General features: G+C 37.3%; 1 protein-coding gene across 6 annotated transcripts in view; it reads left to right on the forward strand.

The window, feature by feature from the left end:
- The window catches only part of LOC140688681 (ankyrin repeat domain-containing protein 26-like), a 121856-nt gene that overhangs the window by 94922 nt on the left and 14277 nt on the right, over positions 1-12657 (forward strand). For 5 of the 6 annotated variants that reach the window (XM_072948295.1, XM_072948296.1, XM_072948297.1 and 2 more), the window contains 8 exons: positions 639-893; positions 2495-2568; positions 3059-3200; positions 5362-5572; positions 6727-6907; positions 7752-7889; positions 9330-9842; positions 11269-11421. In XM_072948295.1, the coding sequence (XP_072804396.1) occupies positions 639-893; positions 2495-2568; positions 3059-3200; positions 5362-5572; positions 6727-6907; positions 7752-7889; positions 9330-9842; positions 11269-11421 (1667 nt within the window). The remainder of the gene's footprint in view (positions 1-638; positions 894-2494; positions 2569-3058; positions 3201-5361; positions 5573-6726; positions 6908-7751; positions 7890-9329; positions 9843-11268; positions 11422-12657) is intronic. The other variant, XM_072948294.1, reaches the window with a different exon arrangement.

The raw sequence follows: 12657 nt of genomic DNA on the forward strand, positions 1-12657 counted from the left end.
CTTAATTCTTTTTAAAAAAGGAAAACATTTTTGTTATGCATTTCCTTTCTGATGGCACTCTGTGCTCTTTGGATCTAGTTTGTACCTAGATTTACCCTATTTTTATATGGAAAAAATTAGTCACTCAAGGCTATCCTTTCTTATATAAATTTATGATGTTTATCCAAGGCTTAAGGTAAGAATTCTGAAGATATTGGTACATTGAGGAAAGACTGCCTCATTGTAATTTAAGTAGTACCATTCAGTAGAAGTTTTCTTAAAGCCCACATCTCTAGGACTCAATACTGTCATGCATATTTAAACGTCCAGTAAATGGCTGGTTAGGCATACATTTTGTTAATGAAAAACTTCATATGTTGAAGAGTCGTAATTATTCATAAAGCTCTTACAGAATATAGACTGTTTTCTAGAGAGTGATGAGTGAATCCAAATTAGTAATACTAGAAAAGGTAGAAAAAAGAGAGACAGTGGTTCCCTATATGAACAGCAATGACATGTAAAGTGCAACCAGCTGGGAAGGAGCAGTGTGTTTGGGGGAGAGGAGGGCATGGGGCTGCTGCTCTGGGAAGAGAATTCGTAAAAGTTAGTCAAGTTTGTATTGTTATTCACATTCTAATAAGTGGAAACTTTGTTTTCAGGTCCTTCAGAGTGGGTTTCTACTTGTTTGAGCCTCAATAATGAGGCTGGTCAAAGAGCCAAGCATTTGAAAGTTGACAAATGTCCGTTGGTATCACAATCAGTGACCACAAACCAGTCAGCACCCACAGAACTGAGGCAGACGGCCCTGGTAGATAAAGACCGGGTGAATATTGGAGCCGTGTCTCTGTCAGAAAACGCAGCGCTCCATGGCCTGTGTGAGTCACAGCTGCCAGAGAACAGAAGCAGCAAAGAAGGTAATAAAGCAGCACAGAGAGCTAGCCATGGTCTACCTGTGCGTGGCTTCACCGTACTCTGACTTTGCAGAAATCATTTTGTGGCAGGATCTCCTTTGTGTTTACTCCTTTTATGCAACCTACAACCGGACAATACCTTTTTGCATGACATTTACATTCAACCTCTGACCAAAGCAACATATTAAATAGCAAAGAGAATTAGGAGAAAGTAAGTTCGTTCAGAATAGTATTTAGCACACTCCTGAGAGCGGGTAGGAGGATGATGTCTAGAGCTTTGTGAGTAGTTGGGAAACCTAGGTGGACATCCAAAGATTCCCTTCTCAAAGTATGATTTCTTAGCTTTATTTTTATCTAGCTCTGAATTTATAAATATTTGTTATAGCTGTATTCAGTGTAACTGAAAAAGCACCTCTGCGACTAAATATCAAAGTATTTCTAGTATATTCTCTGCCTTTCTGTATGTTAGAAGTGGCTTTCCCAGCGGTAGTGGCAGACATTGGGAATTTGCTACACAGGACCTCCTTCTTAACTGTGTCCGCACAGTGTATCAGCTTGTTTTATTATTTTTAATGGATTGATGGGTCGAAAAGGATATTGGTTTTTAAGGAGTGCTTGATCACTTAAAAATAATATATGGAATATCAATTCTAATTCTTCTAGGATACCCAGTCTGTTGATTAACCACATCTAATACGTGTTCTACTTTATATACCAATTAATTTAGTGCCTTAATCAGTGATATAATCAGAGCTGTAGTAATAAGTCTTACAATGTTTTTTCTGCTCCTGTAGTTTTATCTTTTCTATCCTTACCTGCAGAATTAATGTTGTATTTGGAAAAGATTCTCAGTTATCTCCTATAGTAGTGACTACAAGCTCAAAACTGAAAGTTTTTCTAATAAATAGTTTATACACAGATACTTTTAAGAGAGTGTCCTCTACAGCATGGGAGCAAAGAGGATAGACATGTAAAGAAATAGTTTACAGTTCAGCTGGTGAAGACACACTAGAAAAATCTGTGAAGTACCAAGGTAGCTCCAAGGAAAGAGATCCCTGTGTCTCTGCGGAAAGAGAGCTGTAATCAAGGAGGACTTCACAAGCAGGCTGAGTCTTCAAAGAGGCAAAGGAACTTGTCAGAACAGTAGAGGGAAACGTTTCAGATAAAGGAAAGATAAAAGCATAAAAAGTAGCAATAATTTTGGAAGCCATGAATGACATTGCTCTTGAAGCTTGGTATGTTGTTAAAAAAGGTACTGTTAGGAGATAGAGAATAGTCTATCGTGACTTTGTATATTTCTACTGTATTTTTAAATTTTGTTTTATTTCTCTTTGTTTTGTTCATGTCTGGTGAATCAGTTTGTGAGTGAAACTTTGAGATGTTTGTCTGCCTTTAATCTGGTAACATCTAGTATTTCCCAAATAGTTTGTTGAAGTTTTAAATAATTAGAAGTATTTCTTAAAGAAGTAAATATCCGGCTAAAGATGAAGCTTAATTTAAACTGTCAATTGATGAAATGTGTTTTATGTTTTTATAAAGATGATGCCTTTTATCTAGCTATTCTAGATAAAAATGAATTTTAACTAAGCATATTCATTTTTCAGCAGACCTAGACTTAGAAAGGACATCTGAGGAAGAGGAAGAAAGACTTGATGGAAGTGAAAATAACCACTCACAGGTATGTAAAAATGTAAATTTAAATTTCTGGCTTAATACTGTTTTCTGTGCTTTAATAACACAGTTCAAAAGAAATTGCCTTTCAAACTAGACTTTTAGAGTCAATAAATAATTATTTAATATTTAGTTTTTAATAGCATTCTATCTAGTTACAAAACTTAAAGTATTGTTAGGATCTATAATCATTTATAGTTAAACTTTATCCTTGGAATTGAGGCAAAAAAACCTTCCTGAATATTGTTTTCCTATGGTAAAAAAAAATTATAAAAGATAGAGTGGAAAAACAGAAAATCCTCCTTTGTTGTAGAAACATTTACTTAAAAATCATTTAGAAACACTATTGATAAAGTTAGCCTTTTGACAGAAATCAGTTCTTTCGAGAAGTGTCTGTGTTTTTGCTCTCATAAAAAGATGGATATCTATCACCTCTGTACACTGAGCATATTTTATAACTATGTTGGACACTGTGAAATAGCATTATTTATTCCTAGGTCAAAGAGCAGATGAATTCTGTGGATGGCCTCGATGACTTAACTCTGTCACCGGGGACAGCTTCCGAGGATTCTGAGTCGCTTTTCCATAACTCTAAGAACACCCTGAGGCCAGTCAAACGACTTGGCCCGGAGAGTGAAGGTAGCCCCCCCCCCGTGTGACTGCACAGCCTGTTTAAGTGTCTCGCGGTGACGTGTGCACACCCAGCGCTGCCCGGGGAGCGCGGCTGCGTCACAGGCCGCTGCGTCTCAGAAGCCTGCTCTGTGTTGAAGCAGAATCAGACGAGTGCGCTGCCAGACAGGGGCTGTGGCCGTCCCCTCTCCCTGTGCTTTCTGTTGCCTCTGCTGCTCCTACGCCTTCACCCGGGGTCAGGCCATCGCTGCTTCCCTCCTAGAACGCTGAAATCACCTCAGGACTTTCTTGGCCGCCGCTCCGCCTCCTGGGACCTTGGTCTACACCGCAACCGTGATTACTAGACAGTTTTTAAAATTCAGGTCTTTGTTACCTCCTTGCCTAAAATCCAGCTCCTGCTTCTGTAGCTCCATGGTTAAAGGCCACAGTCCTCTGGCTTCATCTTGTTTCCTTTTATTACCCTTCTTTCCACATGAGTTTTAGAATCAGCTTGTCAATGTAAAAAAAAAAAAAGTCTGGTAGTGTCCTGGAAATGAGATGTAGATTATGTTGAATCTGTAGATTAATTTGGGGAGAATTGACTTCTTAACAATACGGAATTTTTAACCCTGAACAAAGTTGATTTCTCCGTTTACATAGGTCTTCCTTGATTTTCTCAGTAATATTTTAGAGTTTTTAGTGTCTGGGTCTTTCCGTCTTCTATGAGTTTACCTGTATTTCTTATTTTTCAGTGAGGTTATAAGTTGTATATTTTTATTTATTTGTTTTAAAATAATGTATTTTAAATTTTAGTTTCTGATGATAGAAATACAGTTGATTTCTGTATGCTGACTCTGTGCCCTCCAACCTGGCTGAACCTATTTGTTAGTTCTAGTAGCCTTTTTATGGATTCTCTCAGATTTTCTACATAACCAGAGGTGGTCAAGCTTTTTCTTCTTTAAACTACTGTCTTACTAAAGATAGTTCACATTTAAGACTTGCAGCCAATAAATAAGTACATTCCCTGTCACAGCTAATCAGCTGTGTCACCGTTGCAACAAGAGTAGCCATAGACAATACACAAGTTAATGGACGTGGCTGTAATGGATGTGGTAAAAGTTTATTTACCAAAGCAAGCAAACCAGCCCACAGGTTGGAGTTAGCTGACTCGCACCATATAATCATATTCCCCACTGATTAGCTGACAGTTTTACCTCTTCATTTCCCATCCAGATGCCTTTTGGTTCTTTATGTTGCCTGATTGCACTGGCTCCAGTACGGTGCTGATTAGAAGGAGTAAGAGAAGCCACTCCTGTCCGGTTCCTCACCTTCTGGGAAAAGCATTCCATTTTTCACCGTTGCGTATGGTGTCAGCTGTAGGCTTAGCACAGATCTTTGTCATAGTGAAGATGATCCCTTGGTTCCTAGTTTCCTGGAAGTTTTTATCAGGAATAGGTGTTGAGGTTTGACAAGTGCCTCTTTTTATCCACTGACATGATCATATGGTTTCTTTTTTAGTTTGTTAATATGATGAATAGCATTGATTTTTAAGTGTTAAAACAGCCCTGCATTCTTGGGATACACCCGACTTGGTCACAATGAATTATCCTGTATTGTTGGATTTAATTCACTAATGTCTTGTTTAGAATTTTTACCTCCATTTTCATGACATTAGTTTTCTTTCTTGTAATATCTTTGTCTGGTTTTGGATTCAGGGTAATGTCAGTTTTAGAGAATGAGGACATATTTCTTCCTCTTCGTTTTTTGAGGAGAATTTGTGTAGAACTGGTATTAAATTTTCCTGAAATACTTGGTAGAATTCACCAGTGTAACCATTGGGACTGGAGTTTTCTTTGTCGTAAGGTCTTTAAATAGGACTTTTGTTTTCGTTTTTAAGATATAGGGCTTTTTTAGCTTGTTTGTTCTTTCTTAATTGAGCTTTTGTAATTTCTCTCCTTCAAGGAATTTTACCCACTTCATCTGAGTTGTCAAATTTATTTGCGTAATGTTCATACTACTACTTTGTCACTCTTTTAATATCTGCAGAGCTTAGAAGAATGTCTTGCACGTTATAGATGCTCAATATCCATTTGTTCAACGTATGGATGAATGAATGTGAAAATGCACAGTTCTTTATACACAAAAAGTATTTATGTATTTTGTTTCTGTTTTTGTTTTCTTCCTAATGCAGATTCTGATCGGTTATTGAACATTCAGGATCCAGTTGATTCAGTCAGATCAATAGAACTTAAAGAATCTGACTGTGCAGTACTTAGAGGAAAACTTAAAGAAATGGAAAATAAGGTGAACTGGCTACACACAGAGCTGCTGAAAACAAGAGAAGCAAAATCACAGTTAAAACTTCAAAATGTGGAGTGGGAACGAGAGCTCTGCCGCATGAGGTACTGAATTTCTTGGTTTTAAAGAAATATTTGAACTCTTTATATTTACTTTAATACTGTAGGTATGTAGGAGAAGTCTTATAATTGCTCACTTACCTTTTGGGATTTTACAGGGGAGAAAATTTCATTAATATTGTGGAATAGGAGACTCTTGGAAATAACACAGCCATATATATATATATATATATCCTCCTATATTTCTTTAAAACAAATCTTTGATCCTTATCTCTCAATTGTCCTCCAGAAAGTTTGTATTACTTTACATTCCCACTTGCAGAATTATGAAATGACCATTTTTCTCCAGGCAGAAACTTTAAAAAAAATTTATGCAGTTTGATTCTTAACATATGAATGGATGGACTGAAAAGTAAAGTGAAAGTGATTACTGGTTAGTTTATTCAGCATCGCTCTCATACAGAGATAAGATTAGTTCAAAGGTCTATGCTGAAAGCATGGATTACTCTTTATTTTTTAATTACTTACTGTGGATCCTGCCTTGTACCAAAAGGGATTTAAAAATGATTTACTAAATAAATAATATTCCACAAGGTAAGTTCAAAGTGTTGCAAAAGAAGAAACATAGTGTAGGGCATCAGGGAGTAGACTCCCCAGCCTCACCTTGGATTATGCTAATTAGCGGGTCTGTGTTCTGGAAAAGACACCTGCAGATGTTAACCTTCTGCTGGAGATCATGTAGGAGTCCCTGTAATACTTCAGGAAGTTGAAATTTTATCTCTCATGAACTTATAAACTTGTTTCTAAATAGCAACTTCCCTTCTAACTAGTAACTAAATTCTCTGTCCCAATGAAGGAGTAATTTATGACTATATGGGGAAAAAAGGGTAATTTTCAATTCAAACCTTACTGAATAATTGCAAGATTTCTTTCCTACACTATTGACCAGAGTTATTCTTGTCTGAAACCCAGTAGCATTTTGTCTTTTCATTGCTACTTTTCAAACGTATGTGTGTGTGTATATCTTTATGAAGAGATTGAAGTGAGGAAATTAAAATGTGAGACTTAGAAATGAAAAAAAAATTGAGAACATAGAAATTCCATTAGGGTAATAAATGAGCATGTGAAGAATCACATCATAAAGTGAACTTTTAATTTTCTAACAAAATAAATTTTAAGGTAAGCATATTTCACTGCAGATGCACATTAGAACAAGAAAACAAGAAGAAAAATGCTTATACATTATATGAAAAATGTAAGGATGATTTAAAAAGAAAAGAGAAACAATACAATGAGCAAGTTGACCTGAAACAACAACTTGAAAGCACTGCCCGAGCACTAGAATGCAAACTGAAGAGCGTAAGGAATAAACCAAATCAGGTAAATTAGTCATAATGTGAAAGTTTCGTACCTCTAACACTGTTTCATCAATATTATTTATAATATTCTTTTGAATTAATCTATATTTTCATTTAAAACAAATAAAATTTATCTCATCCTAAATATGAACTATGACATTTAGAGCTTAATTTACTAATTTCTTGGTGTTCTTGGCATCTAATAGATGCTCTGTGTCTTTTCTGAATGAAGGAATGAAAGTTAAATTGAGCTTCATCATTAACATAAGAATTGACGGTTTTGGTCCATTGAACAAAGTAACAAGTCTAATTCAAATCCAGGTGTTAATTTTGGCTTTTTGAAGTTAAAATCCAGGCTAAATCACCTTGAGACTATGATGGAACTGGTTAAATGCCTTATAAAGAAATTTTCTGTCACTGGGATTTCAAAATTTGTAGATACTGACAGGCATATGCAGAATAGATAAACAAGATTATACTGTACAGCACAGGGAGATATATGCAAGATCTTGTGGTAGCTCCCCAAAAAAAGTCACAATGAATATATATATGTTCATGTACAACTGAAAAATTGTGCTCTACAGTGGAATTTGACACAACATTGTAAAATGACTATAACTCAAGTTAAAAAGTGCTAAAAAAGTTTTTCTTTCATGATACTACATCCCTTGTGTTTTTGCTCTGTGATACATTTAGCTGTCATGTGTATTAGAATTTGTTATTTATGTGCATTAAAGGTCCCTGTGCTTAAAAAGGCTACTTCTTATTAACAGGTTTTAAAAATTTTTTTAAAGATTCCCCTCCTAAGCTTTTTTTGACTTTTTTTCATGGTGTAAAACCCAAACCCTAATGTCATATGTCTTCAGGTTTTAGAAGAGCGAAATGACGCTCAGAGACAACTTTCCCGAGAGCAGAATGCCCGAGTAATACAAGATGAAGTCCTGGCCCATCGTCTTTCCCAACAAAAGGAGGCAGAAAAGGCTAATGAGAAAATGAATGCTGAGGTATTTTCTTTAGTCATCTTCAAACGTGTGTATGTGAATTTGTATACTTATATAGTTTAAAAACCAAAACTGTAGGTACAGAAAGTATAGAGGGTTTTAAAAGCCTGCATATGTAAATACATTTTCTGGGGGTTTCATTTCCGGTCTATTGGATAAAGCGATATTTTGAATTCAAATCCACTTGCCAGCAACAGTGATGTAGTGACATTCACAATGGCCTCATCCAAGGAGAGGCTGTTAATATTGTCCATAGGAATTGATGAACTTTCCATGATCCAAAACTGTTGCTACTAACGCAAGCATTCTAGTTTCTGGCAGTGATCTCACTCCTTTGATAGACGAATGGAGAGGTTACTTTATCATTTCCACTGATGGTAAGGAGGAAAAAGTATAGCCAGTTCAGAAACCGTAGTTTGGGTGTCATTCTCCTACGTGTGATAGAAGGTAACGCTCTGCTCCATGTGGTATCCGATTTCAGTACAAGGAGCTTTCGAATACAGTGATAGATACGCCATAATCTATTCTTAGTGATAATTTATTGATCAGGACTTTATTTTTAATAAAACAGTTCACTGTATTTCCCTGCTGTTTCACATCCATTACTGTTATAAACAGCATGAAGAAGAAATAAAAATTATTGCAGAAGCAAATAGTCTCCTGATTTTCTAAGAAGAGCTCTGTAAATTTGACCTTCTTTACCTTTAGTGTATTCACCATTAGGGAAATAGAAGGCTTCTCTTGTGTTTATGTATTTATCCTAGAGAAGTAGCTTTGGTTTGGTGTAAGAGTCGTAGACTCAGAAGCCCTGGGGAAAACCCTGCAGCTTGCTTGTGTTTTTAACCCTTTATTCCAGAATTGTCACAGCTAAATGAGTTAACTGATGTTTGTAGACGTGCTTAGTACAGTGCTTAGGTTTATCATTTATCCGTAGATGTAATTCTTATAACTCGCTCTAAAAATGTTAGAAAGGGAGAATGTTTATGGAATATTCTCAGGAAAGAATTTTTTAGGAAATCTAACCTGTCCCAATTTCTACAGAGCTAAGGCTCTTACTTTGGGGGTAGCTGTAAAGGTTAGATGTCAGATATAATTTTTAAGTGTAGTCAGATTTATGCATTTTTTATTTTAAGCCTTTTGGGTTTGTTGTATTTCAGAGAAAGAAAGGCCTTTCCGATTCTGAGCTTCTTAAACATCCTTTTGTGGTTTCTTTTTAGCTTTCATGGATTCACTGTCTTTAATTAAATTTTTGAACTTTGGGGGATTTCTGGTTGAAGTTTGAGATTTGTATCCACCTTAGGTTTTTCCAGTTGGATACCCAGTTACTGCAAACTTTTTGTTGTATAAACTTAGAGATTAGTCTTCCACTTCAAAGGAAATTATGATATGTCAGTTTATTGCGTTACAGTTCAAAGAGTAAGAGATGAGGGGTTTCACTTACAGGACACAATGGATTTTGAGCTGTCTGACCCAAAAGATAGCAGCGAGGTGCTTCCTCAGCAACTTGCTGAAGCTGAACGTCAATTCCGTGGCCCAGAAATTGAGCTCCATCCCAGGAGAGATGCTCTTAGACCAACGACGTTGGTATTACAGTGTGTGCACAGAGACCGAGGCCAAGCCCAGCGTTCAAACAAGGAAACTGAACCCTTGTCTCAGAGCAAACAAGGGGACGTCATCAAATACATTGCAAAGCAGGCACTCTTGAAGGAGACAATATGTAAACTACAAAGTGAAAACACGTTGCTTCGACAGCAACTAGAAGTTGCTCGAAATGAAGCCAGAAGCGAAAAGACAATATTTAATACCCCAGAGCCATTTCTGGATCACATGGGGAAACTTGAAGCCATGAGCAGACGAGTTCTGATGCTGGAGGAAGGAAACAAGGAGTTAATTAAAGAATGCAGATGTTTAAAGGACAGACTGTGTCAGTATGAAACGGACAGAGCAGAAATGGAAGTAAGTACCCAGAAAGGGAACTAATTTTCAGACTTCCTCAAAGAGAATTCAAAGTAGTATCTGATGGCAGCTGAACGTTGAAACTAGTTGAATATAAAAAATGTGCAGGCTATAAATATATACACTGTAAGGCAGCCTAAAGGCATTTTTTTGTATGCAGCAAACAAAAATCAGACCTGAGAGGTGCTTTACTTTGAGTAAAGATGCCGCGTCACCTGGAATTCTAAGAGATTAAGCTATAAGCTGTTGACAGATACAGGCAGGTCTTAGTAATTTATACTGCCCAAATCATTCTAATCTTTCTGTCACCACATTTTAGTATCGTGAAGCAGATAAATGAAATGCTTAGACCTAAAATGAGTTATTTGAAATTAAGATTCAGTTATGTGAACAAAAAAAGTAAACAAAAAAAAGTGAGAAAGAGAGAAAAGATTCAATTGTGTGGATTACCTTGATGGTTAATGTGTAAATGCTGTATCTTGCAGCACTTTTCCTTCAGTAGCTTTTCATACATTTTTAGTTGATATTACTTTATTTTTATTCATGTCAATTGGAATTAAATTTAGAAATACTTTCATCTCAAATCATGTATTGTTATGACCTCTCCATTCCTTAAAGGCATCTACTTTTCATTCAGTCATAATTTGGGACAAATGTAAATTTTAGCAAAACTGTGTTTGACTTAGTCTCCCCTGTTCTATTTGTAATTTACTTTGAACATTTTTTCAAATAATGTGCTCACAGTTCTCATTGCAAGGCTCAGTTACTGTCATTCGGATCTAAGTTTGTCCAGTACAGAGGAAGTGGGGCGCTCTGTGATGTTCGAGTCTGGCACTGGGGTCCCATTTTCAGACTGAGGAGGAGCAGCCAGAGTCCTGAGTGGCAGGAAGGGAGTGCGTGGGACGGGTTGGGGGAGCCGTAGGAGCTGCAGTCCAGGAGGCAGGGGATGACAGGTTGTCTCGGGTCCCCAAAGACCATTGGAATATCCTCGTTTTTATTGTGAGATGGGAGTCTGTTGGAAGGATTTAAACACCAGATTGAATATGTGAAGACCTCTGAACTTAAGCCTCTAATGAGAAAGAGGGAGAATGTTCCACAGTGTGGAACTGACCACCGCTCATCCCACCCGCACACCCCTTCCTGTCTGAGACTTCAGTGGGGGTGAAGCTCGGCCGCTTCCTGGGAGGGGCAGGGAGTGGCTGGTGGGGCTGCCTCCATTGTCTAAGTTAACTTCCTGTCGGTAAGGCAGGAGGGTCACACCTGTGTGTTTAATGAAATTCAGCAAACAGGAATGTGTGTCTATGAGGAAAAGGTGAACTGATGTCTGTGGGGATAGTTCTCAAAGCCCATTTGTTGGAGTTATATATTATTAATGTAACTTAATGATAAGGTGACTGAAAATTCAATAACAGAGTTATCTTTTTAGGCCCGTATGAGACAGCTTCAGCAAGAGCTGGCTGACACCCGAAAGAAAGTGTCCATGTTGGAAGCATCCCTGGAGGTGACAGCACATCATCAAACTACTTCAGAAAATAAGAGACAGGATGGAGAGAGGAAGCCACATCAAACTGCAAACCCAGTATGTATGAAATTCAGCACATCGGCCATGAACGTGCAGCGCAGAGTGTTGCAGGCCACCAGCTTTTCAGGGACAGCTTTCTTTTGCATCTTCATTATAATTTCACTTTTATTTATAATGCACTTGTTTCTTAAATGTTGACTTTCATTCTGCCATTCTTTTTTTTTTCTTATAATATTTACCCTTAGAGAAGTTGAGAATTATACCTCTTTTCTCACAGAAGTTAACTTTTTTTCCCTATTAAACAGTATGTTTTAGTGATCTCTCGCCACAATGAGGCAAGCTAGATAAAATCAGAGGATAATGTTTCATGGAATGTTCCAGAAAATTGTCATGTCTCAACTTCACTTTTGTGAATGGATATAGAACGTGTGTGTATTTATTTCATGGATCTCAGAATACCTTGTGCAGAAAGGTCATTATACAAACCAGTTGAAGTTAGACATTGCCTTCATTTTCTATTCATTTTAGACATGTTGTCAAAGCATGGAGAATTTCAGATCACATCTGTACACCCAACGTAGAGAATTAAGAAAATTGTCTGGATCCTGCCTTTGGATTTTTTTTTTAACTTTGTTGAGATACAATTCACATATTATAGGGGGATTGAATAACTCAAGTGGTAGAGTGCATGCTTAGCATACACAAGGTCCTGGGTTCGATCCCCTGTACCTCCTCTAAAAATAAATAAGTAAAACTTAATTACTTTCCTCCACCAAAAAAGAAAAATATTCACATATCATATAATTCGCCCATTTAGGATGCATAGTTAGTATCTCCTAGTATATTCAGAGATGTGCAGCTGTCACCACAATCAATTTTAGAACATTCCCATCACCCCAAAAAGAAAGCCTGCATCCCTTGGCCATCACCCCCAGCACTGCAGCCCCCCATCCCCCGGCAACCACCAGTCTGACTTCTGTCTCTATAGATGTGCCTGTTCTGGGTGTTTCCCAGGAATGGAATCACATGCTGTGCGGTCCTTCATGATTAGCTTTTTTCATTTGACAGAACGTCTTCCAGGTTCATCCATGTTACAGCGCTTGTCAGTATTTCCATTTCTGTTTATTGTCGAACAGTACTCGGTTGTGGGGCTAAACCATTTATCCATCCATCAGTTGATGGACCTTTGGGTTGCCTCTGCTTTTTGGCTATTGCTAATAATGCTGCTGTGAACATTGGGACTTGCTGTCCCAAGTTTTGGTGTAAACATGTTTCCACTTCTTTGGGGAATAT

This window comes from Vicugna pacos, chromosome 23 (genome assembly GCF_048564905.1).
Source record: "Vicugna pacos chromosome 23, VicPac4, whole genome shotgun sequence".
Taxonomy (NCBI): domain Eukaryota; kingdom Metazoa; phylum Chordata; class Mammalia; order Artiodactyla; family Camelidae; genus Vicugna; species Vicugna pacos.